This window comes from Squalius cephalus (assembly GCF_949319135.1).
Source record: "Squalius cephalus genome assembly, chromosome: 15".
Classification (NCBI taxonomy): Eukaryota; Metazoa; Chordata; class Actinopteri; order Cypriniformes; family Leuciscidae; genus Squalius; species Squalius cephalus.
Window position 1 is genome coordinate 36,322,069 of NC_137136.1, and position 27,589 is coordinate 36,349,657.

Below are 27,589 nucleotides of genomic sequence, written 5' to 3' on the forward strand. Positions count from 1 at the left end.
AAAGTGGGGTCCGTGGCGCACTGCCTGGGGGTCCGCGGAAAGTTTGCTAGAAAATGTAAACATACCCGGAGAAATTGCAGGGCCCATCGTCATTCATTACTCCCGCGTGTGTAACGTTAGACCAATGAACATTCGGCTTTTACATTACATCAATCTACCAAAACATTTCCCTCAGGCTTTAACTTCACGTCTCACAGCTAAAGAATGAATAGCCTAAATGAAAGCCAATTAAACAGGCACATTGTGTTCAGCACTCCCCCCGCTTTAACTTTGGGCCAATATAAACTCTGTTGTTACATTACGTCAATCTGTCAAAGTCGTTATTTCGACATAATATCTCGTAATTTCGACATAATAAGGGGACATTCTAATCTGCATTAAGCCACATTAAGCGTTCTTATAATGGTTTTCTATGGGAGGAAAATGCTTAACGTGTAATTAAACGTTGCGTTCATATTCTGGGCTCATCTGATTTACATAGCATAGCCTACTTTGTTATGATTTTAGTATCATAATGATTAATAAATGCACGCACAATTATCCGTGAACTTGATTTGAACAAATGCCTTTCAAGTTGTTTGTGCAAAATTCAGAATTAAATGAATGTGCAGCAATTTGTAGAGAGTCTGTAGGCCTACTACTGTTGTAGCCATTAAATAAGCACTTTTAGTTTCATATTTGTTAAAATATTATGTTATTTTGTTTCCATCTAAGTTGATTATGAAAAGTGAACAGCACGAGTAAGATAGGATGCGCAATATATCGAGAGACATGAAACGGGTCAGACATGATTTTGACCACTTCATTAAGTTTTGTATTGTAGAAAGCCTTTCTTTAAAGTGAATTTCGTTTTGTATAAATTGTATCTTAATTTTAATACATTTTTCATCAACCAATTGCCCGTATTTAATGAATAAGAACTGAAGCAAATATAACAGACAATAATCATGCAGGCGCCCGCGCGGTCACTTGCACTTTAACATGGAGCGCATCTCATCCTAACTTAACGAAACTCAGTGTATGCCTCACACAGACATGAGAAATACATCAAATACACAAAGCTTGAAATGTCTTTAAACGAAATAATTCAAAACGAAAAGAAAAAGGCTACTCTCTGATTATGTAATCCATGATGTGCATTTCTCTCTATAGGCGCCGCTCACGTTCACTACGAATATGGCGATCGTCAACTTCATCTTTGCAGCAGACACTGTAATAAAAATTTTAAAATCAATGCACATGCGTTAACGATTTTGCCGGGGCTTCAGCCCCAAATGTTTTGAAAAGTTGACTGACAAAAATGAAACTGGACAATAGCCTATGTAAACCCCCGAAATCATAAGTTGCCTTATTTCATTGTGCTTTGGCTTTGCTGATGTCTCTGACTAGTGATTGTTGAAATCTGTCTCTGCAGACGCACCACGTGAGTGATTTCAGCCTATCCTAGAATATCTCCAGGATTTGCGCAACAGCAAACAATCTCACAGCAATAAAAAAAAAAAAAGAATAAATAACGCAGTCAGCACCGCCGCACAGTCCTCTGTCAGACCAGATGTTGTCAGGCTATATGTCAGTAAAACTTTCCTGTCGTATCAGCCGTGAGCTCGCAGCGCGCACTCTTCAATATCAAGCGCAAATGCAGCGCGCCCTGTATCACGCAAAATAAACTACGAGCATGTAGTTGTGTTCTGTCGTCAATTAAGTATTGAAATAACCAAAAGGGAGATTAAAACTGCGTCATTTTTCATTATTAATATTCTAACATTTTATCAATATTGCAAAGCCATCAAAACTGACTCGTGTCATAAAAAAAATATTTTGTGACCAAAAATGTGCAAAATACATCTAGCCTAAATGATCGTTCTTTACATTCTTTTAACTATAAGCAACCCAATTTGTCTAGATCTGTAATATTATTTCCTTTGTATAATGAGCTTGTTTTTGTTTTAAATTATATTGTAGCCTATTTTTATTGTGAGTGTGAACTGCTGCACAGTCGTGATTTAGTCAGCTTGATTAACATTATTACAATGTATTCCTATTTAACACAGATGTCCTTTGCTAATTACAGAAACTATAAGCAAAATATAAGTATAAATATATATTTATAAAATAAACAAACAAAATATTGCACTGGTGTTTGATTGAAATGTAACATCTGCAAAATAATCCTTAAAAGATTTCTCATTTAAGGCCATTCCTGTTTGAAATATGTGATTGTGTATTGTCAACAATAAGCAGAAACATTCTGCTTTTACATTTTGTACTGTGGATCATTCATTACAACATTTATCCTCATTCTCATGTTTAAGAATCTGTTATCTGCTTGACAAATAATTGATGCTACTGCCCACTGACATGCTTTTAAAGCTATTGTTATCCAATTTTTTTGGCCTTCAAACACCTTAAAATGCACATATGTAGGTCCGAGAAATCCAAATTTCCTCGGGGGAGCATGCCCCCCAACCCCCCTAAGTTAGGCCCTAACTACCTCACATTTGAATTCACGTACGGGTCTGTGGGGTAATGTGGGCTGGTGTGGCTGCCCACTGCATATAGACCTACAATATACATTATTCTCTCTATCGAATCATTTTATCTTGTAACCCACCCCCAGCCCCTGATGTTTCGGGCTTAGCCCCTGATGTTTTTAAAACCTAGAAACGCCCCTGGCGCCGCCCCTGCCCCTTTCCCATCTTTCTCTCTCTCTCTCTCTCTCACACACACACACACACACACACACACACATGATTTACCTATTACATTTGTGTTGCGGTTATGAGGGGGTCCTTGGAATTTTTTCTGCCCTATGAGGGGTCCCTATCTCCACATAGTTTGAGAACCCCTGCTTTAGATTACTGTGATTACATTCATCCTGCATCAAAAAGTACTTTGAGGAAACAATAATCTGTGTATCATCTGTTCAGTTGTTTTTTTTTTTTTTTTTTTTTTTTACGCGTTTATTGCAACTACATTTCATCTTTTTTCCATCAACCAGACTAACGAATGGCTCATTCGACAGGGCTTTCTTCTGTGTATACCAGGAATTCTCAAGTGCCAGGGGTTTGCTATTTTCCAAACTATAAAGTCACGTTTTTTTAATCATGAACCATGCTGTGTTTTATTCCTGAGTGAATATACTGTATAATGCATTTTACTTCAAATAATCTAAATGTTGACTTTGAAAAGTAGGCATGCCAAGAAGGCTATTCACTCTATTTTGGTTCATTTTTGGTGTGCGCCAGAAAGATGTTCAAGGAGACTGAGACGCGCTAAAGACGCGCATCTTTACTTCCTGCTCAGCTACTGTTCGGACGCTCTTGCTTACTGCTCCGCGCTTTGCTCTATCGCTTTTACATTTTATCTCCTATTTTTTTATATTTTATTTCCTTTTATCACCTAATTTTAACTTCAGCAAATCAGCACAGTGCTCATACGACAAAGTTTGGATTACTACAAAAACGCAGAATTCTTTTACCCGACCAGCTTACATTCCGGGGAAAGGAAAACACAACTGCCTACAAGGATAAGAGAAAATGCCTATTCTGGTTCAAGAATCTACTTGCTGCACTAACTGCTACAGACTTTTACAAAGGATTGCAGTTCTTGAAACAAAGTTACTTACGGGACCACCAAACCAGACGGAGCACACAACAGAGCTTCTTCATCGACACCCTCAGCATACCGGTGAGTCCCATGAAACTAGTGTTCCTTGACAGGCAGAGAAACAAGCCGATCGACTTACTAATCGATGGCACAAACAGGGAGCTAGACCCAAAGGCACTCGAGACATCAGATTGTCACGAGCATCACATATTGCCGCAGTAGCATCCTCTACCCCAGATACAGCTCTGACAAGGATTGCAAACACTGGTCTCCTACCACCGCCTATACATCTTGAGAACAGATTTGAAGTACTAATGAATGTAAATGAGGAATCCCCAAACGTGATGAATGTGATCGAACACAGACTGAATGGGCCAGTAGCTAACACTGATGCTAACTGGCGCTCAAGGTCGAGCAGACAGCGGCACTCAGCTCAGAGCGCAGCCGAGCCCAGGACTCTGATAGTGGGGGACTCGATAATCAGAAACATTAGCGGCAGGGATACAACTACATGCTGCCTTCCACAAGCAACAACTTCTGATGTAAACAGGGAACTTCAGAACATTCTGATGAAACATAAGACTGCAAATCGACTCATCATACATGTGGGGAAGAATGGTATTCATAAAGAGCAGTCAGAACTCCTTAAGAAGGATTTCAATTAACTTTTTGAAACACTTAAAAGACTGAAAGTTCAAACATTCATCAGTGGACCGCTCCCAGCAAGAGGAACAAACAGGTTTTCACGGTTGCTTGGGCTTAATACGTGGCTGCAAAAAAAACTGCAATATAAAAGGAGTGAACTTCATTGACAATTTCAATCTTTTCTGGAGTCAGAGACAACTGTTTCATCGGGATGGCCACCACCCAAACAAACTTGGTTCAAGAGTGCTAAAGGACAATATCTACTTCTCCCTCAATCATCCTTCTGCAGTGTGTGCCAATCCACTCATTCTGAATGGCACACACACACTTGGACACAGTATGAATGACCACGGGACTTCACTTCAACAGCAAAATGGACATGCGGTTGACATATCACACAAGGACAATGATAACAAACACCACTCCGCCACAACAACCTCTGCTCACGGACACAATCTCAGCTGAGCCCTGCCCACAGAGCTCACCACAGACAGACATATCAGAACTGCTCCAAGATTCAGCACCCAAGGATGACTTCCTGGAAAACAGCCAGGGAACCAAAAAACAGCAGGCACCTCAACCACCCGCACCAAAGCCTGCGGGCCCAGCTCGCCCTCCCCCTCCTGTGAGAGCTCTTCGGCCTCTGCCACAACGCCAGGGCCCACACCCTCCTCCATCTGCTCGAGGTGAACCAAAAACAACTGATACCAGCTCTCAGTGATATGTGTCGGGTCCCCGCTCTGATAATAGTAACTTTCTCAAATGTTTACAAAACAAGCGGGAACCCAGTGTGCCTGTATCTTTCTCTATTGCTGTTCTAATACATGATAGAAAGTCAAAGGCCTTCAATAGCCGTACAGCAAACCCAACTAATCTGGTGCCTATTACACGTCAAACTAATAGTGCTGTGAGGAAAAGTAAGACTGTTAAGTTAGCACTTTTTAACATTCGGTCACTTAAAAATAAATCACTTCTAGTCAACGACTTAATAACCACAAACAACCTGGATTTTATGCTTCTGAATGAAACCTGGCTAGAAGACAGCTGCAGTGCAACAATCCTCAATGAAACATCCCCTCCTAACTTTACTTTTATGAGTGTCTGCAGAGCTGTTAAGAGACGTGGGGGTCTTTTTTAAAGATATCTATCAATGTAAGCAAATATCATTTGGGAATTATCCATGCATCCATGCTTTCAATATGGAACTAGGCAAAGCTAGACAGACTTTCTTCTCAAATATTATAAACAGTAATTTAAACAACACACGCACTATTTTTGCTACTGTAGAGAGACTGACAAACCCCCCAAGCCAGATTCCCAGTGAAATGCTCTCAGACAGCAAGTGCAGTGAGTTTGCTTCTTTCTTCTCTGAGAAAATCAATAATATCAGAAAGGTGATCAGCACATCCTTGAGTTGCACTGAGGTCAGACAGATCAGACCACCTGTGAAAGTAGTTACTATGTCTGACTTCAAAGAAATTGATGCCAAAATTTTGGAAGAAACAGTACAGCACCGTACATCAACCTGCGCTCTTGACACACTTCCCACATCATTTTTTAAAACTGTGTTAAACAGTTTAGAAGCAGATCTTCTAGAACTGGTAAATGCCTCACTTCTCTCTGGGAGTTTTCCATACTCCCTGAAAACTGCAGTGGTCAAGCCCCTCTTGAAAAAGAGCAATCTGGATAAGACCATATTAAGCAACTATAGGCCGATTTCAAATCTTCCTTTCATAGGCAAGATCATTGAAAAAGTTGTCTTCAATCAGCTGAACAAATTCTTATGCTCGAATGAATACTTTGACAATTTTCAATCTGGTTTCCGACCACACCACAGCAGAGACAGCGTTCAAAGATAATAAACGATATTCGCTTAAATACTGATTCAGGCAAATTATCAGTGCTGGTACTACTCGACCTCAGTGCTGCATTTGACACTGTTGATCATAACATACTTCTTGACAGGCTGGAAAACTGGGTGGGGCTTTCTGGGATAGTCCTAAAATGGTTCAGGTCATACTTAGATGGAAGAGGTTATTATGTGAGTATAGGAGACCATAAGTCTGAGTGGACATCCATGACATGCGGAGTCCCTCAAGGCTCAATTCTTGCGCCACTCCTGTTTAACATGTATATGCTCCCAATGAGCCAAATAATGAGAAAAAAACAAATTGCTTACCACAGCTCTGCAGACGACACACAGCTCTACTTAGCCCTATCGCCTAACGATTACAGCCCCATTGACTCCCTGTGCCAATGCATTGATGAAGTCAACAGTTGGATGTGTCAAAACTTTCTTCAGTTAAACAAAGACAAAACTGAAGTCATTGCGTTTGGAAACAAAGATGAAGTTCTCAAGGTGAACGCATACCTTCACTCTAGGGGTCAAACAACTAAACATCAAGTCAGGAATCTCGGTGTGACACTAGAGTCAGACCTTAGTTTCAGTAGTCATGTCAAAGAAATAACTAAATCAGCATACTATCATCTGAAAAATATTGCAAGAATTAAATGCTTTGTTTCCAGACAAGAAACTTGTGCATGCTTTCATCACCAGCAGGGTGGATTATTGTAATGGACTCCTCACTGGCCTTCCCAAAAAGACCATAAGACAGCAGCTCATACAGAACGCTGCCGCCAGGATTCTGAGCAGAACCAGAAAATATGAACATATCACACCAGTCCTCAGGTCTTTACACTGGCTCCCAGTTAAATTTAGGATTGATTTTAAAATATTATTACTGGTATATAAATCATTCAATGGCCTAGGACCTCAATATATTGCAGATATGCTCACTGAATATAAACCCAACAGATCACTCAGATCATTAGGATCATATCAGCTAGAAATACCAAGGGTTCACTCTAAGCATGGCGAGTCTGCTTTTAGCTATTATGCCAGCCGCAGCTGGAACCAGCTTCCAGAGGAGATCAGACGTGCTCCTACTGTAGTCACATTCAAATCCAGACTCAAAACACTTCTGTTTAGCTATGCATTTACTGAATGAGTACTGTGCCAATGTTCGTCCGACTGTACTGTACTGTATTTTATTTTTTATTTTTCTAAACTGTTTTAATTATTCTTATTTCTTTTTATTATTTTTAATTTCTATTTGTAAAGCACTTTGAATTGCCATTGTGTATGAAATGTGCTATATAAATAAACTTGCCTTGCCTTGCCTAAAGCAGCGCATCATGTTTTTTTCTTTATTTTTCAAAGGCATGGCATTTTGTAGTCATTTGGAATTTACACAAATAAAAATATAAATGTTACTGTTTTGAATGACAGTGTATTAAACAACAGAATATTAAGTTATTTCCCCAGCTGAGCAACGAATCCAAGTGATGGCACCAGCGCATCGCTCGCTCACACAACATCTAGGCTATTATCAGTTCACTTCTGGCATTGCTAACTTGACATCGCAGCCTGTTACATATTTAGTATCATTTGAAATGTCTCAGGGTGAGAGTTTAGGGATACCTGGCACACAAAGGAAGGTGGTCTCCTGGCAAATGGTCTCATACCCTCAAAAAGGTGTAACCTCTGAATGCAAATTTCCATTGTTAGCACATGTTTCCATGTGAAAGAAGTTTCTGTCTATATAATGGAATGCAACGAGAAGATCTGGGCCTTTCTGTTATTTCAGATTAGCCCGTGAGGCTGAGAGTAAGACTCTCAGCTTCATGAATAATGTTGGTAGGGCTGTCGCGATAACCACAATATTGTAGTACCGCGCTACTGACAAGCCAACCGCAGAGGAATGCAAGTAACCGCAGGTTCGCGTTTTCTTTTTTCACAAGGCAATACCCTTCTTGTTTTGAACTTCGTGCATGTGTATTGAATGTTAAATAAGTTAATAATGATAACAAGGCTTCGTGGATTTGCACTTAAGCCTAAACAGACAGTGAATGAGAGTGATCGACTGAGCGCATGCGATGACCTGTTTCTGTATTTGAGGTATAGTCAAATAGATTTGTGAAGAGGTTTGTGTGTCCAAGGAAAGCAAAATATGCAGGGTTCCAGACTGCGACCAAAATGGTCGCATATGCGACCATTTTTTGAGAATGTGCGAGTTAAAATTTGATGTGGTCGCATTTGTGCGAGTACATGGTCATGTACTACTCAGTTAAATTCACGCATGAATTTTCCTGCATTGAACTTGTTTTAGCGCCCGCCAAAGTCTTATTTGATCGGTGAGTAATGTAGATGAACTGCTGTGACAGGGCGCATGTTTAACTGAAAGAACGAGGCAGAGAGAGAGAGAGAGACGGTCGCGCGCGCGAACTAAGCGCTGTCTTGTCTCCAAACTAAGCGCTGTCTTGCTCTCTCTCCCGCGCGCATATTAATCAAAATAAATCGACACGGTGGTAAAAGGTCGGAAGAGTTTCCGTGGAGCATTCGGAGATTTTTTTTTTTCCTGAATTACCGCTGGGTGTGAATTGTGCTAAATAAGTTGCCTTATCTTCTCTGAAAAGCGTTTCCGGACATTCAGCTGACATAAAACAACACTTTAATTAAACGAAAAAAACTACCCAGTGATGAAATGTTTTCTGTGTTGACACAAATCTTGGATGTCCATGTCCTAACTGCTGGGATAATCACACAACGCGCATGACACGTCCAATTCGCGAACTAATGACTCATTTGAACCGATTCATTTTAATGAATGGTTAAAACAACTGATCTTTCCAATAGTGAACTCGGGAGACGTCTGAATCGGTGTATAACTAATCAGTAATTCTTTACAATAAGGTTCTATTTATTACATAAATTACATAAAAAGTACAGTTTGCTTACTCAAGCTTAAGCTTTAAAATAAATAAAACAACTTGTTTTTTTGAAAAGCATTTGACTACATTTTTCCACACAGTGCTATCAAGAATCGATAAGAGAATCGTTAAAGAATCGGATCGATAATCAGAATCGTCAGTGGCATTATTATTGATAAAATCTTATCAATTCCCATCCCTATGTGAAGACAGTAAAATTATAATCAGACATTAAAGAACATATATGTTTTATTATTAGTTTTTTTTAGAGTTAAAAGATTTAAAAAATTTGCTAACATGAGGTCTTGTGTCACTGTCAGTCTTATTACATTAGTTACAAAACTAGGGTATGCAGATTAAGACCACTATTCATCAGCATGCATTGATTAATCCCATGGCATGTAGCAAAAAAAAAAAAAAGGTGCGACCAAATCATATGCTGGTGCGACCAACTGAGAAAGTTGGTAGCACCGGTGCAACCAGTGGAAAAGTTAGTCTGGAGCCCTGATATGTCGTGTCATCCTTTTAACGTTTAAGGGCATTTACCATGAATGGCATCAGCGACAGCGCTGGTCAGCATTCCACATTGAATCACATCAGCTTCAGCGTCATGCGACGCATTGCTGGTCAGCTGAGTCTTGAAAAGTGGAGCTCAAAGTTTAAAATAATTAACACCTTGTTTCATTACAATCTTTTAATGAATCAACGTTTTTGAATGTGTTCGTTGAATGAACGGCAATAATGACTCATTCAAAGACAGCCCCTCCCCTCCGTGCACACCGTGTCTCCATGAGAACGAGTGTTCGTTCGACGTTGAAAGCAAGCAAGTTCGCGAAAGGTTGGTATCTCTATCTCGTGAACACCTTTACACAATCACACATTAAAAAGTGGTATAAAAAGATTTTAAATTCTGAATATAATTTTGTCAGTGTGTTATTGTCGACCCGAGAAGCGATTGCGCCTTCTTTAGAAAGTTAACTAGTCGCAAGTTTGAGGTAAAATGCACTTTTTGGTTGTGGTTGTCGATGTCAAAACACTATATAAGCTGTGATTCAAATATTAAATAATGTTATGTCATTATGTCTTTTTGAATCTTGCCCCTGACAAATAACCCAAATTACAAAAAAAGACTAAAACTAACACTAAAACTAATAAAAACTAAACGAAAACTAAGCATTTTCAAAAAATAAAAAATAAACTAAACTAGCAAACCCACTTTAAAAACTAATTAAAACTAAACTGAATTTGAAAACAAAAAGTCAAAACGAAACAAAAATAAAAACTAATGAAAAATGCAAAACTATAATAGGCTAACCCTGTTTACAGCATATTTTAAAATCATATCAAAACACCAACATATGCATGTCCAAACAAAAATGAATAAGCGAAAAAACACTGATATATTTCATACATTTAAAGTTGAAATGTTTATTTACCGCTAAAATGTGGAAAAAATCTCAGCTTACATTTACTTGATGTCATTGCTAGTATTAGACTGACTGACTGAGAAAAATGATGATTCTAATTCAAAAGTGTCATACTATAAGCACATCTATTATAGAAATTATATACCTGAGATCAGGCCGTTTGTCTCCACTCTTAAACGTTATTGGCTGCTCCATAGACCAGTTACTCTTCATAGACACACAGCTGGACTCTGGGTTTGAGCTCTTCTGCTGGACTGAACTGGAACAGAGAACAGATTCAGTTTAATCCTTCAGATTACTGTGATTACATTCATCCTGCATCAAAAAGTACTTTGAGGAAACAATGATCTTTTTATTGAATATTTCAATTTAGTTAAAAAAAAAAGGCAAAAAGAAAAAAATTCTGTAAACTGTCTTTGATCTGTGTGTGTGGGGGGTGTGGGGGTAATGGTAATGTAATGTTTGTTGAAAGTACCTGCATCCTGGAGAACAATCTCCATCCCTGGATCCTTGTGAATCAGCCATGATGAAGCTGCAGAAGAATCTGATGAGTTTGATCTCCTCCACTGACTGTGAATGAAGAAACATTCAGACACTAAATTAAATTATTAAATTAAACAACCTTCATAATTTAGCTGAACATATCTGGAGTGTGGGAGAAAAGGATCATGTGACTGCGTTAACTCAAGCTCATTGGGCCTTTTCACACACACAAGTCGACCGTTAGATTTAGAATTTCTGAAAAATAACTGACACCGCTGATTGTACATGTTCGGGTGAAAAAGAAAACAAACCCCGACACACATCGATCCGATAAATAAATAAAAACGACAAACGTATTTGTTGACGTTTGTCTGCGAGGCGTGAATTATACATTACACATAAAATGTTAAACTTCTGGAGAATCACAAACAAACACAAAAGAAACATTGAAGTGAAAGAAACCCTTTATTAAATCTTTCATATCAAACAATCACGTAAAATGTCCTCTAGAGATGCATATTAAATATGATTCATATTAATATATAGCCTATCATATAAGAAAGTCACACGTGAACACTCACCTTGATCAAACTTTTACAAGATACAGGATCTCAAATCCTCCAGCTTTAACATCATAAAACTACACGTACATTTCTTCTTAAACGTTGATAAACACTTTGATGCACTGTTTTTTCCGTGTCATATTTCGCATTTCTCCTAAAATGGCGACAGGAAACCTTACTTTCAACTTTCTATGACGAGAGAGAGAGAGGGAGGGGGGGGATGATTAAGTTATGTTATAATATTTTATTATTTTGATGTCTTTATAATTATTCTATGCGTTTCAAGCTTTGGCAATATTGTAATATGTACAGTCATGCCAATAAAGCAATTTTGAATTTGAATTTAGAGAGAGAGAGAGAGAGAGAGAGAGAGAGAGAGAGAGAGAGACGTAAACAGAGACGCGCGTTCACGAGAGCACCACGACGCATGCGTGTGAGAGCAGACGTTGTTGAACGCGCGTTGGAGATTAATATTTTAAGTGGTAAATTATTTGTTTTTTATGTTTCTTTTATATATATTTATATATATTATTTGGTTATTTTTATTTTATTTTCATCTCTCTTCTTTTTAGTTTGTTAATTACTTTCTTTAACTAGTTTTTGTTTGTTCATCAGTTTTTCTTCATTATTTCTGTTTTGTTTATTCTTTTGTTGTCTTTCACTCATTCATTCTTTTTATTTGTTCATCCTTGCCTTCATTTGTTCAGTTTTGTCTTTCATTTAGCCTATCTTTCTGCAGAACGCAGAGTTCCTGATAATAAATCATAAAGAGGACTTTGTTTGATCACATCTGAAATAAGTTTGTCATCATCCAATCATGTTTATAATTACATTTAGTCATTTAGCAGATGATTTTTTCAAAGCGATCTACAAATGTGCAACAATGCAGTGTGAAATAAACCTGAAAGAATCAGATCAATTAAAACCATACTGTAAAAAAGACTGTATTGTAAACTTTTAACAGTTTAATGGTTGGTTTAATATATGTGACCCGTCACGGAAACCAGGGACTCAAGTCGGCAGCACAACTTTCGAGCAAAATGAGAAAGAAGCTTTTTTTTTTTTAAATTTGTGATTTTCGTTTTTTTGCAGAATCTGTTAGTTGAGATCACGAAGAAGCCTCTGCATGTTTGAGATAGCAGTATTGGTATATTTAAAAGCGTACATTTTAATTTTGAAATCGGCTTGTTTTTCGGAGATTCTAGCACGCAGTAGGGGCGTGTCATTGTCGGTGTGTATTTCCATACTGAATAAGCCGGCGTGGCTACTTATTATGCAGCGCTCTGGCCGGCTCTATCTGATTTCAAAATTCAATGAAGATGGACGCCAATAACATTACAATGTCCAGCAATCGATTTAAATAGTAGGTTACATGGGGTTTAATTTGTCGTTTAATGAGATGTAGCCTAACACATGTTGTCAGTGCCAACTTATCTAACATGTATCTTAATGGTCCAGTGGTAGAGCTTTCGCCAGCCGTGTCCGCGGGTCTGAGTTCGAACCCACTCTCGTATAGGTTTTTTTTTTTTTTCGTATAGTTTTTTTCTCTCATCAAAACGATTATGTTCAGCAGTGGTTGTATATCAAGCAGGGACACGCAAACGTTTGCATTATGTTTTGTGATATTAAACAGAACGAATAGAGAGTATACGCAACCCAGATAGCAGACCAACATTGAATCTACATTGAATCAATGTTAATGTATTAACCAAAAGATCATTGAATCAATGTTGAAATTTAACATTGATTTTTCATCAGGTTTGCACCCTGAAATAATGTTATTTCAATGATGAAAAATCAATCAATATGGTCATAAAATCAATATTATTTCAACCATAATTAAATCACTTATTTAACATTGAATCAACATAGAAACAATATAAAATCAATCTTGCTTTATGTACAGCAAGATTCTATGCTAGTTTATCATGCTTGTACTGTGCTTGAATTTTTAAATGACTCCTTTCAGACAGAGACCATGTAGGGTTGCAATTAAATATGTTTTTAATCAAAATGTCATTCAAAGTAAACTACATCCTTCAGTTTACAAGTAAATGTATTTATTTATGCCCCCAAAACTGAACAGGAAATATCACATTCAGAAAAAAATTGCATTTCGTGGTGACAAAGACAAAAACAGCGCAGTACTATGGTAAGAAAGAATGAAACATTACTCTGATAAATTTTTCAAATTCAATTTTATTTACCACATTTAGAACAGACCAAAATGCTTTACAGAAGTACAACATTAAACGATATAGCATGCATTAAAAAATAAAACAAGATATAACATGCATTATAAAATAAAAAAAATATATAACATGCATTATAAAATAAAACAAAAACAAGAGCAACATAGCTGAGTAACCATAAAACAAAAGAACCCGAACAGAAATCAGAACTCGGATATAAATTAATAAAAAAATAAATAGCTTGCTATTATTTGAATACAAAAAATATATTACCCATCGTACACGTCGTCTTCCATTTGCGTGCCCAAAGAACTCCCGCTTCTTTGCACCTTTTTTAACTTCAGGCCTAGAAGGAAAATGAAAAATTTACCCACGGCGTTTGGTAAAAGACAAATCGAAATTTAATATATTATTAGGGAAAATCTCGGCCGTTGGTTTGTGTTCATGTTACTAATAGGCCTACATTTAACATAGCAGTTAATTATAACTTGCTATTATTTGAATACAAAAAATATATTACCCATCGTACACGTCGTCTTCCATTTGCGTGCCCAAAGAACTCCCGCTTCTTTGCACCTTTTTTAACTTCAGGCCTAGAAGGAAAATGAAAAATTTACCCACGGCGTTTGGTAAAAGACAAATCGAAATTTAATATATTATTAGGGAAAATCTCGGCCGTTGGTTTGTGTTCATGTTACTAATAGGCCTACATTTAACATAGCAGTTAATTCCGACTCACCCAGGAAAAGAAAACAAGTTGTAAGCAATATAGATAAATAAAATTGAGAAATGAAAGATTAGAGATTTAAGATTAACTTACCTCTAAAAATCACTTTGTCGTTGCCCGAATGCTTCGTCTGTCTGTCTGTTTCGCGCTTGAAATCTGTTATGCCGCGCTTGAAATCTGTTGACCGTTATGCAGCGCTTTGATCTGATTGGTTGGCAACCAATGTTAGGATTGTCTCTAGGCAACCAGTGGAGAAATTTAAGCTGACCAAAAATCAACATTGATTCAACGTTTGTCTTTTCAACACTGAAAAACATTGAATTATCAACATTGATTCAATATTATTTTAACATTGAATTTTCAACATTGTTCCAATATTATTTTAGCATTGATTTTTCAACATTGATCCAATATTATTTAGCATTGAATTTTCAACCTCAACCAAAATGATGATTCTGATGGAATTTCAACATTTAATCAATGTCACCTTGCTATCTGGGAACGGATTGAAGCGCGCGTCGAGTGTAGACAATGGGGTGTGTGCGCGAGCCACACGAGAAAACACTGCATCGCCACTGATCGCCGCGGCAACGAGCACTTTGATCGCTTGATTTAAAAAAACACATTTCAGCTAGTATCTTATTTAAAAAACGAACGAAATGAATGCTATAGCCTACTAATAGCCTACTCATACTAATATATATATATCACATAGCACATCTTGTTTTTGATTTGAACATTGTCTAGAGTTTATCTTATTTTTTATTCAGTGTACACAAGAGTTGCCTATACAGTTTTATCGGTAGATGCTAAGAGACATTTATTTATATATTACCTGCAAACTTTATTTTTTATTTTTTCTTTGATGGCACATTTTCCGAGAAGCACCTGGCTGCAGCCTGCAGATTTGGGCGGGGGTGCACCTGGGGCGGGGCTGCACGTGCAGCCCCGCCCACAATGCTTCTCATTGGTTAGTGGCAAGTGATGACGTCGATCGAGGCGGGGCCGCATCTGGGGCGGGGCTGCACGTCTCTTCCCGCCAACATCTCTTCTCATTGGTTAGTGGCGTGAAGTCATGACGTGATAGGCGGTATGCACTGGCGAGCATGACGTATTTCCGGTTTAATGTCAGGATGGTTGTAAACATCCGGTTATTGTCGAGTGAAGTGCTACCTATGCTACCATTAAATGCTTGTCGTCAAAAAACCCCAAACTGTTAATTTTCGTCGTTGTTGTGTTGTTTATGTTAATGTTTTTACTTGTACTTCGTCTTTACTGATAACGCGATGACATGTAAATGTACGAAATTGTCCTTTCAAAGGCGGGAAGACAGCTCTTCTAGCCACCACTGCTGTGTTCCGCTATGCACAGTGTCTGCAACATGCAATTCTTCTGTTAGTTTTTTTACTTTTCCCAAAGACATCGAATTACATAAACGGTGGGTGATTAACATCCGACGAGACAGGTTTCTTACAACAAACACACGAGTCTGCAGCCGACACTTTCAAAGTGAAGACGTGATAGAGCCTCCGACTCCAGCTGGGCGCAGACGTCTAAAGAAGGGAGCTGTTCCAGTGCTTTTTCAGTGGAACAATTTCAGTCTGCCAGCCCCACGGCCCGGAGTTTGGGAAAGGACCGAGCGTCCCAATACAGAAACCACGCACGATCCATCTGTGGAATTGGACCATCCTCCTCCTGACCATGACTACTGCGACAGTAGTGAACCTGCTGCGCTGGATATGTCTCTTAACCACATTGAAGAACTTCATGAAGAGATAGCAAGACTCCGAAACCTAATAGAGGAGATATCTATCAGCAACAAGTTCTGCTTGGAGCGGTTTTCTGGATCAGATGATGACATAAGGTTCTTCACAAGGTAAATTAAAATGTCCTGTGTTTACACCTGTGTTTAATATAGACGTTTTAGAGCTTTCAACATTTATTAGTATTATTAAGCCTATCTGTTTAAATGTTGCAAGCGTGATGTGTGCTGTTATAAGCTACTGGAAACCTTGAATTTCCCTCGTGATGAGAAAAGTATCTATTTAAAACTATCTAGATTTATCTACTAGTGCATTGTATTTTAAAATACTGAGAAGAGCAGTAAGCAAAAGGACTGATGTGTGTGGTCCAGTTTTTGACCTTAGTGCCTAAATGTTCCAGGATGTTTACAGTAACTGTCAATACGGATGCTAACATGCTTGCAATTTAATGTAATGTAATGAAATGTAACACCTATGTCCCACAGGTTTGCAAGTCACGCCCACCTGATGACCTTTTGGAAGCAGATAGAACCAGCCACCTGCAAGATGGTACGGGTGACAAGAGCACGAAGTGTAGTGAAGAATGATGAGGTCCCTCACACTGGCAGTGCAACGGTGAATATATTTTACAGTTGTTCTTAGAAAGCAAGATATATTGCATAATCTTATCAAATCCTTACATCTAATTCTTTCTCTTTTCAGATTCTTCAACCCATTGATGAATTTTTTCTCTTTATGAATTACTTGTCATTGGGTCTGATGCAGAAGGATCTGGCCCACAGATTCAAAATCCACCAGTCGACTGTAAGCCGCATCATAAATACATGGGCTAACTTCCTGTATACTGTACTTGGGGCTGTGGGTATTTGGCTGGATGAGGAGACTGTAAAATCTCACATGCCAGAGGTGTTTCAGGGTTACTCTGATACACAAATTATTTTGGATTGTACCGAAATAAGTTGCCAAACACCAAGTTCTCTTCTCCTCCAGAGTGAGGTGTTCTCCAAATATAAATCACACTGTACATTTAAAGGATTAATTGGGATGGCCCCTCACGGCGCAGTAACCTTTGTGTCGTCTCTCTATGAGGGTGCCATCAGCGATAAAGAGATTCAGAAGCAGTCTGGCATTGTGCCTCTCTTAAACCCATCTATGGCCATAATGGTTGACAAAGGTTTCCTCGTAGAAGACTGTGTGCCCTGCAAAGTCCACATACCTACCTTTCTGTGTAAGAGAGCACAACTCTCTGAGCCAGAGGTCAGGAAGACACAATCTATTGCCAGACTGAGAGTCCATGTTGAGCGGCTCATTCGCAGGGTTAAGGAACATAAACTATTCGGCACAGAAATCCCTCTTTCATTGACGGGCAGCATTAATCAACTTTACACAGTCGCATGTCTTTTGGTCAACTATCAAAATGGGCCCTTGGTTAAAGCCTGGGCAACCAATGGCTAGTGTTGGCAGCACAACGTTAAAGGGATGGCGTGTTCATTCATGCTCTCTCTCTCGATCGCGAACTGAGCTCGTTTGTAGCGGAATGAGTTTTCGAATCTTATTAATCTTATCACTTATTTTACGATTTATTGTACAAAACTTATTTTTACTTATTTTACATTTATTTAATTTACAATTACAATTTATTTTACAATTTGATGTTACAATTTGTATATGTGATGATTAATATTACAATGTTGTAAATAAGACAGTTGACAAAATAAACTTTAAAATGATTGTACAATGCAACAATTCATGTGTCTGTTCAGTTACTTTTCATAGCGAGGTATTTGGGCATGTATGTATTAAAGAAAAACAAATCACATCTCTCTTTCAGGGAGCCTAACACAGTGCTGTCTCGGTAAATGCGCTGCACGAAAATGTCATCGTGGGCACAAACAACAAAATCACACCATTCTACGCCTGTGATGAGTAACTGTCCCTGGACTTGCCAATAATAACAATGGCTCTCCTTCAATTTGTGTAGGCCATGGTCAAATCTCAGGAACTTGCAGTCTATATAGCTGGCTACATTTGGGCATTTCATTTCAACCAGACCAAATGATGGTCACTCAAGTGGGTCATAAACCAGTCCATCAGGCGATGCACCCAGCCAAGGTGCGTCCGGGTGCACGACTAGCCCACACTTGGTCAGATTGAGATTTTTTAGAACCGCATAGTCCTTCAATGCACCTGCTTCCATTTCTAGCCCCCTTTTCATTAGCGGTGTTTGTCTTGTCCCTCTGATAATTCTTTCTGCCAGTTTTTCTGCTGTGCTTGTACCTCTTACATGGCTTACCTCCCGGAAATGTGAAGCAGTCACTCTCTCCTTCCTCAGGGAATGCCACTCGGGTGTTGCACTTTGGCATCTTGTTGCTTCCTCAATCTGGTGTGACTGTGTCAAAGTCACAGACAGAGAACTGAGGTGCAGCTTTTCTTGATCCGTCATGATGGCGAATGTTCATTCTGCAGATAAGGGGAAGAGAGTCTGGTTCCATGTCAGCATAGGCAGGTAGTGGGTTGAGGGTTGATGGGTCTGGTAGCTCACCACTGTATCCCTTGTAAAGTGTAGATCTGGAATAACAATATCAGGCCATTGTAGGATTCTTATGAATTCTATGTGTAACTGTATAGACTTTAGACTATCTAATAGTCGACTGCGTTGTGTATTTCGTCGTAGCGGTACAGCCTGATCATGACATTTGAGATAACCAAGATGTCACTACGCAGCAGGAAAAGTACACAGACTCACTAGGAAATACACCATTATCTAACATCTATCAGTAACATATATTTTGCAACACATTGTAATCTGCCTATTTAATTGGACTCTGCACACCTAATTCCGCTTGCCGAAGTAGCATCTGGTTTGGGCTTCACTACAACCATGGCATCCACAGGTCCTTGCTTCACTCCCTATTTATTTATGAAATGGTATTAGGAGAGATGCTAGTATGCATGTGATACAACTGTTTGGTATTGAAATGATACAAACCATTGTTCGTGGTTTATGCCACTTCTGCTCGGTTTCAGTGCATGAAAGTACAGGAGGGACGACAGACATGCCACATTCAGAGTAATGGGCAGTCTGGTAAAGTAAGGCAACCAAATGATTGCATATCCCACACCCAGCCACACAGGAACAGTAGCTTTTAACAAGCATAACTGGCTGTGAATCACGTAATGTCATCTGAAATACACAGAAGCATAATTTAATGCGTTTTGACAGAAGAGGGTCTACAGCAGCAGCAGTAGGAGCAAAACCAGTTCTTTCTTCTTTTTATTGGTGTACACTGCACTTTTTTACTTTTTTGTGTATACTGCACAGAAAACTCTCGTAATTTGCATGACCATCAAACTTAATTTTAAAATCACGGATCCATAATTTTTTTCTGTTAGTCTGACATTTCCCAGGTTGCCAGATTGTGTATGAAATACACCCTACACATTTACTTACTTTCAATTTAGCCTAAAACTTTCTGTCTTAAAACCTGGCAACCCAAAACCCAAATAAGGAAGTGGGTGGGTGCACACTGCTCAGCCACGGAGTCTTGCAAAGCAAGCGGGCTAGTTGAATAGCCTACTTCACAAGTAGCTGTTGTCAAATTGTTAGGGAATAAATTTTGTGATTAACACATAAACTGTTATTGAGTGTTGTTGATACACAATAGGAAACGTGTGTCCTTGGAACATCATAATCTGGCAGCAGCTTCGGAGTTTTGGAGGTGGTGGATACATAACTGGCATGCGTATGTGTTTAGGTAAGGTAAAAGCAACGATCGAAATGCAGTGTTGCAAAGAGTTGCTCAGGTTTTGCTCCTAATTCCTCTTGAAGAGTAGAAACATCAAGTACAAAAGCAAGGAAGTTGGGCCTTATGTTTATAAAGAATGAAATAAAGATGACAGGACAGGTTTGAGTAGAACAACAGCAGTTTGAAGAATAGCTGAGTGGAATATTTTACTGTCTTTGCAGTCATCAAGTCAGGCAAAAGTAGTAATTATTATAAACTCATTATTGTTTACATTTTAAACCGAACTCCAATTTGTTTAACAGACCCAACAACAAAGCATGGCAATTCCCACTCAGCTACCCTGTTCTGTATTAGGCTACCACTGTTCAGCTTTCGTGAAAACCATAAAGGTGGCTCTTAGAAATTGTAATAAAAGCTGAAATGTGTTAACGAGTAAAACTTTTGTTGAACGGAACCTTAAACAAGTTCAACAGAACTTTGAACGTGTCTCTTAATCTAGTCCTACTTTCAGCTGGTGTGGTGGCTTTAGCTTCTTCATTGAGCGGTAGCAGTGGGCTCTCACAGATATCTCATTTGTTGCCCTGTTTTTACCTGATACTTTAATAAAAGTACAAACACACGAAGTGAGAGGTATATAATTAAACTTTATTTAAAGCATGATTAACCTGAAGCAGGACGGAGTCATGACTTAAAACACCAAAGCTAGACTTCTAGCTCTGGCTAGCTAGCGTTAGCAAATTACCTTCAAAGTTGCAAAGAAATGAAGAAACGTAAAATTTAAAGCCTTTATCTAATTTGCTACGTGGTGTCGTACTGGATGCCCGGACGATCCTCCGGATATCGTTAACAGACACTTTCGGCAACTCCAGCAAACACCTTGTGAACTTCGTCTCTGCCATCGTAAATGTCGACTGCCAGTGTTTAATGTTTTCTTCCGTTAACCGGAAATGTCCAAACATCCTCACGCCAATGCGGAAGTGATGCGTGCATAGAGCCCATTCTAACATGTTTTCATTTCCGAAGTTCATCGCTGCATGGTGAGTACATTACAGGCAAGCTACTCTTTTTTTTGTTTTAATTTTATTTACATTTTATTTGACCATTTTTAATTCTGAAGTGGCGTTTAGTGTGATATTAACTGGTGTAAAAATGAGATCGTATAGTGCTAACTTTACTCATCATATAACACAAATAACTAGGACAGCGTAGGTGTGTGTGTGTGTGTGTGTGTGTGCGCGCGCGTGCGATTAGGATATAGTGTTAAAGCCATAAGTTAAAACAGAGGTCCTTAAAAAGAAATACAGTGGCAAAACTGAACCAGGAGAAGAAATATAGGATTTAAGAGTTAATAGTATTAGTAATATACAAAGATATATTGTAGGATTTTTTTTTTTTCTATGAATACATTGATAAAATATATTTTGATATTATTGTTATTAATATATAAAAATATAAGGTCATGAAAATCTTCAAGCTTTTAAAACTATTTCAGACTTTTAGGATAGGTTTCTCAAGCCAAATTAAAGTTTGTGTTGACAAACTTTTTTAACTAGTTTGTTGTTCATAAACAAAGTAAGTCTCTTAGGTACTATACAGACAAAGCCAATAACACTCAAGCATATCTTGTCTAACATTTTCCTATAATATGTTTAAAATATAACAAATAAATTCCTTGTATGACTCTGTACTATGGTAATGCCTTTAAAATGATTCCATATTGTTTGTTCTGTATTTTATAGGTGTTGTGAACTGGAGTGCATTTTCCAGACAATATAAGCAAGAGTTCCGGGTGCCCTACTCGCTGACTCTGTGCTTGCACTGCACTGAAGTATACAAGCACTGCCCACCTGGGTCTGTGGGTGATGGCCGAAGGGGAGTCCTGCGGGGACTTTATTCTGAGAAGGAGGCTGAGGGCTGTTGCTCGGTTGACTGTTTTTTTTTTTTTCAGGCTGAGTAGATTGTGTGTGAGTGTACGTACGTGTGTGAGTGTAAGTACGTACATACGTGTGTGAGTGTACGTACGTGTGTGAGTGTAAGTACGTGTGTGAGTGTTTGTGAGTGTACGTACGAGTGTGTGTGAGTGTACGTACGTGTGTGAGTGTACGTACGTGTGTGAGTGTTTGTGAGTGTACGTACGAGTGTGTGTGAGTGTACGTACGTGTGTGAGTGTATATGCACATATACAGATAATCACGTACATCAACCGTACACACACACGCATACGTACACACACACACATACACACACGTGTACGTATGGACACACACACACGCGTGTACACACAGGCATACGTATACACACAGACAGACGCGTACGTACACACACACACACACACACACACGCGTACGTACGCACACTCATGCACGTACATACGTGTGTGTGTGTGTGTGTGTGTGTGTGTGTGTGTGTGAGTGTACGTACATGAGTGTACTTGTGAGTGTAAGTACGTGTGTGTGAGTGTACGTACGTGTGAGTGAACGTACGTGTGTGTGAGTGTACGTGTGTGTGTGTGTGAGTGTGAGTGAGTGTGTATGTGTGTGAGTTTACGTACGTGTGTGTGTGAGTGTACATACGTGTGTGAGTGTATGTACGTGTGTGTGAGTGTACATGTGTGTGAGTGTACATGTGTGTGAGTGAGTGTACGTGTGTGAGTGTACGCGCACGTGTGTGTGTGCGTACGCGTCTGTACGTATGTGTGTGTGTGTGTGTACGGTTGATGTACGTGATTATCTGTATGTGTGCATATCTCTTTTACACAATTATTTTTGTTTTGAAATAAAAGTTATCACTGGTTTGAGTTTGGTTTTTTGAGTTGGCATGCATAATATGGGATACAGACAGAGATTGACAATGTACTGTATGTAGTTAGTTTAACTTGGCATATTGGCATAAATGTTTTATGATAACCTAATTCACAAAAATAAACAAGAACTATTACAGAGGAATGATTAAAATAAGAAATATATAAGGTGTCATTAATGTTTACAGTAATTTTGTAATTTACACAGTGAAGTGCAACAGAATGTAAAAAACTTGTAAAATATTACACAGATATTGCACAATATATAGCCTACTCTGTAATTCCTTATAAGTTTACCTTAGATCAGACATAGTTAAAACTATGGATACTCAACTACTTTTTGCTGCTTTCATTATTACTTTATAATTGTTTTAATACTTTATCATTTTATTGAAGTATTATTTCAAATTTGCGCAAGCGTTTATAAGACGCGTGAAGTCACCACTTAACGCAAATACGACACCTGCGCTGTCAGCGCAATATTTGTTTTTTTTTATTGCAATATTAACAAACAAAACAAGTCGATACAAACAAGAAATATAAACAATCTTTCAAGACAAAAGAGAAATTATGGTTCAGTATACATTAAAAGAGGCAATATAAAATACATTTAAATCTATTCAACAATAGTCTTAAAAGAAAAAGAGAAGAGAAGAAAAAAATAAAAGGAGAGGGCACAAAAAAACAAACATTAAGGGAGAATATTAAACATGGCACAAATTCTAGATGTTTTCATTGCTTTCTTGTTAACAGAAGTTGAAATTGTATTTAAATACATCTTCAATTCTTCTTTGAAAAAGCTAAAGTGGGGTTTACTTTTCACATATTTACATTTGTGGATATAAAACTTTCCAATATATAAAAGAAGGTTTATACAAAAACTTGCATTAATTAGATTCTTGTCTTTGACATAAAACCCCCAAAAAATGTGTCTGATAAAGAAAAATTACAAAAAAACTTTTTTACAATCAGAGCATCAATATTATTCCAGAAAGACCGAGCAAAAGGACATTCCCAAAACAAATGATCAACAGTTTCAGAAGAGGCTTCACAAAAAGAGCAGGAAGTATCAATATCACTTCTAAATTTCTTTAAAAAGTATTTAACTGGATAAAATCGTCAACGCGATATGGCGCATGAGTTTTCAACCACATTTCCTGTTTACCGTGGCGTCGACGTCATTACTGTGCCACTAACCAATGAGAACCAGGTGCGGCCCCGCCTCGATCGACGTCATCACTTTGCCCCTATCCAATGAGTAGCGTTATGGGCGGGGCTGCACGTGCAGCCCCGCCCCAGGTGCAGCCCCGCCCCGATCTGCAGGCTGCAGCCAGGTGTACTTGCATTTTCCTGGCCTTTCTGCTCCCCCCGTGCTTACAGCTTTACAGGGGGGTATGGCTTATCTAAATGAGATGTAAATGAGCCCTATTGTCACTCCCAGCAGGAGAAAGGTGAGAATCTTCAAACGCTGTTTTCTCCCCTTTGTGCGTTTTTGAGTGCCTACCTTTAAATGGCCATAACTTCTCCAAATATTATCAGATTTCCTTGTGTTACACATCGTTGGAAAGCTTGGAGACCAAGCACGGCGCTACACCGGGGCTAGGGGGTGCTAAAGCCCCGTCAAAAATCTGTGTAGCCCCAGTTAAGCCCACGCAACCAGGGGGCAAAAGACCCGCGCTCTTAGTTCGTACCGGAGTACATCTGACCTCAACACGCAAAAATCCGGTGCAGCATCTAGCCTACTATAATATTGCATTTTGTATTAATGAAAGCAGCTAAATTTCCAAGTGGCTTTTTTGGTGCATTTTATTCCATGTAGCTCTCTCAGTCTCGGCTAGGAGATGGGTCTGACCCAAGCGTGCCGCACAAGCCCTGAAAAGTGAAGCCAAAACGTCTCGATCGCCCCCCAGTGACTGGTCCTAGTATAGGTCATAAGCCCCGCCTCCCCATGTTATTCAACGGGACGCGAGACCAACTAAACAATTAAATTACACTTCAAATATCTTTTTCCAAAGGTGGTTTCTTTCATTTGCTGTCGTTTTTATCATGCTGATGTAAGTTCACGTGTCTGTTTCAAAAATAAGTTGGTTTTTAGTTAGTTACGTGATGCGGTGGTGTAACGTCATGATTGACAGCTGTGATTGACAGGTTCACTGAAAGTAGTAGATTGAAGTAGTCACTGAAATAAATGTCTTTTTTTACAGTCTATGGTCTGACCCAGAGCCATAGGGAGAAAGAGTTGCGACACTCTTTGATGTCGCCGCTATGTCTGTCACGTGGTTCATGTAAGCCCCAATAGTTCCAAAACATACGCTGGCTGTCATGCTCTTCTATGGGACAGACAGCAGCGATTGCATTATTGAACAGTAAATATAAAATAAAACACACACCCAAGTACTTTTTAAGCTGTTATTGCATTTTGTTAATGTCAGTTTTGCATTTGGAGACAAGTTTTAGGCTATATTTTTGGAGGGAAAAGCTTAGTGTTCATGTTCGCATGGGTAGTAGCACTGGCTTTAGCGACTCTAACTTAACTTTTCCATATCATTAATCTGATGATGGACGTCTCATGATATTTATTTTAGCACAACTGGGCTGTATTAGGCTATTGATTCCCGTGATTTTGCTTATAAATTTTGATTCAGCCATTAGCCTACCTTCGTGATCACGCAAAGAGGTCTGCCGTGGCGGTCCGTTCAGAATTCGCTTAGAAGCTAGCTCACTTCTTCTGATGAAAGTGGCCACCCCCAGGACCACAACGTGAAACATGATCACGTTAAGACTAAGAATATTATTTTAATATTAAGCCATACACATTATTAAAACTATAACAGATTAAAAACGAATTTAAGCATTGCTGATACAAATGAAGGTTTTCAAATAAAATATTTTTTATTAAACAATGACAGACAACAAAAATGTGTGCTTGTGTGTGTGTGTGTGAACAAGAAAAACAAAAACCAGGGGCAGGTGATCCATGAAACAGACAGGACTGGTGATGGCTATAACAATCCTAGAGGTCCAGCATTGTTCTCACAAGCCGCTTCACTCAAGACAATAAAACATAATGAAAAGTTATAACTTATATCCCAAAACATTTAATTAAATAAAAGTTGCTATAAAGGTGGCAGCGATTCATTACCGAACTCTTAGCTGACGAAGTCGCGCTAGCTAACTAGCTAGCAGGCAGTGCTTGAAAATTGGTTGAAACAACCAACATAAAATATAAATAATTACGCAGTGCATATACAAATGAAGACCAGTATAAGCATCACAAAGGGCCTCTGATACAAAATAGACAGTTGACAATTCAAAAGAGGTCGATATTTCAACAATTTAACTCTGGCACAACTCGACGCGCAGCAATGTAAGTCTATGGGAGTGTCGCAACTCTTTCTCTCTATGGCTCTGGTCTGACCCAACAAAAATAGTTTGACAGTGCGCGCGCGCGTACGCGCTCAGAAAAAAATGCATCATGTCAGAACAGAACGCCAATGAAATGTTTACCCGGCAAAGCTTTAAAGCACGAGCAAATAATGAACTTTTGTGATTGTGAATAAGTGCAGTGCCCTGTCCTGTGAGTGTAAAAATCTACCGCTGCGAAGTAACGTCACTGACATGAAGCTGGAATGACTAGCTCAAAGGTTTCACGTTGCCTCAAACCAACAGCAGAAACGGTAGGAAGTTCGGAACATAAGTCAAATGTAAGTAACATAACATTAATACCTGGTCGAATTTCTGGCAACTTTGTTATAAAATTAATTTTACATTCCTATGGCTAACTTTCTTTATTAAAAAATGGTAACACTTTATAATAAGGTTTCATAATAAAGAAAAATGCATGTGCCATGGATAAATAAAATGGAATCGCCTCTGCACAATAAGGAAATTACTTTAATTTTAATAACTTTAATAACGCATCAATGTTTTGGGGGAAAAAATAAACATTTTTAATATTACCGTAATAGTAAACATCTTTAATATTAGGCTGATGGCTTACTGTTTCAAAATGACATCATTGCTGTTTGAGCGGCGCGCGCTGAAGCTGAAGAACGAACATTAAACTGAATCGCTTCGCTTTGCTAGAAGGTTAATCAACTCAACGGTTGCTGAAGAATGCAACTACAGTAAACCCAAAGAATTTACAACTTTTTATTACAATAGTGTATAGGCTACAGTTATAATGATATGACAGTCCAGTTAAAGTGCTGTGTATCATAGCTGCTTTTATTGAAAAAACGAGAACCTCTATATTATAGAGTAACTTAACCCTTTACCTGTCACCCCCCTTTTTGAGAATGGACATTAAAATGCACTATTCAAGCTTAAATGGTTGTAATTCAAGAATGCTTTGGAGTATAGACCCAAGTTTGGTCTTGTTTTAAAGGGAAAAAATAGCAGATTATCACTGAAGTGAAATCACTTCAAAAAATTAAAGTATGAAAAAGTTATGGAAGTTTAAATTTACATTAAATCAAATATAATTTATTTAATATTTTTCTTTTATATAAAATATATATTTTACAAAATATGTTTTACAAAAAAATTACTATAAAATCAAAGCCATATATCTAACCAAGTTGTGTTCCAAATTTGAAATTGATATCACAAAAATTGAAGTTCCCATGAGATTTTGTTTAGGCGTATTACCAAAAATAGCCACCGGGTGCCATTGAATTCCATTGAATTTAACTGTATGCATTCTACCATAAAAAATTAATAAATTTCTGTCCAAATATCACTTCTGTCACAAAATATGGAACCTTGAGACTCAGACCTTTCTGACAATATGTGTTTTGTCAAGATTAGAAAATATTTTGATCATAAATTATGAAACATGACGACGCCCAAAAGGGGAGGAGCCTGA

At 38.4% G+C, this 27,589-nt stretch overlaps 1 protein-coding gene across 2 annotated transcripts in view; it reads right to left on the reverse strand.

Moving 5' to 3' along the window:
* Positions 1 to 11,666, reverse strand: part of LOC307172570 (NACHT, LRR and PYD domains-containing protein 3-like) — a 43,800-nt gene extending 32,134 nt beyond the window's left edge. The window contains exons 1-3 of one of the 2 annotated variants that reach the window (XM_079895069.1): positions 11,513 to 11,666; positions 10,924 to 11,018; positions 10,594 to 10,707 (exon numbers count right to left, since the gene is read on the reverse strand). In XM_079895069.1, the coding sequence (XP_079751195.1) occupies positions 10,594 to 10,707; positions 10,924 to 10,973 (164 nt within the window). In that variant the 5' untranslated portion in view covers positions 10,974 to 11,018; positions 11,513 to 11,666. The remainder of the gene's footprint in view (positions 1 to 10,593; positions 10,708 to 10,923; positions 11,019 to 11,512) is intronic. The other variant, XM_079895070.1, reaches the window with a different exon arrangement.
* Positions 11,667 to 27,589: the final 15,923 nt, after the last annotated feature.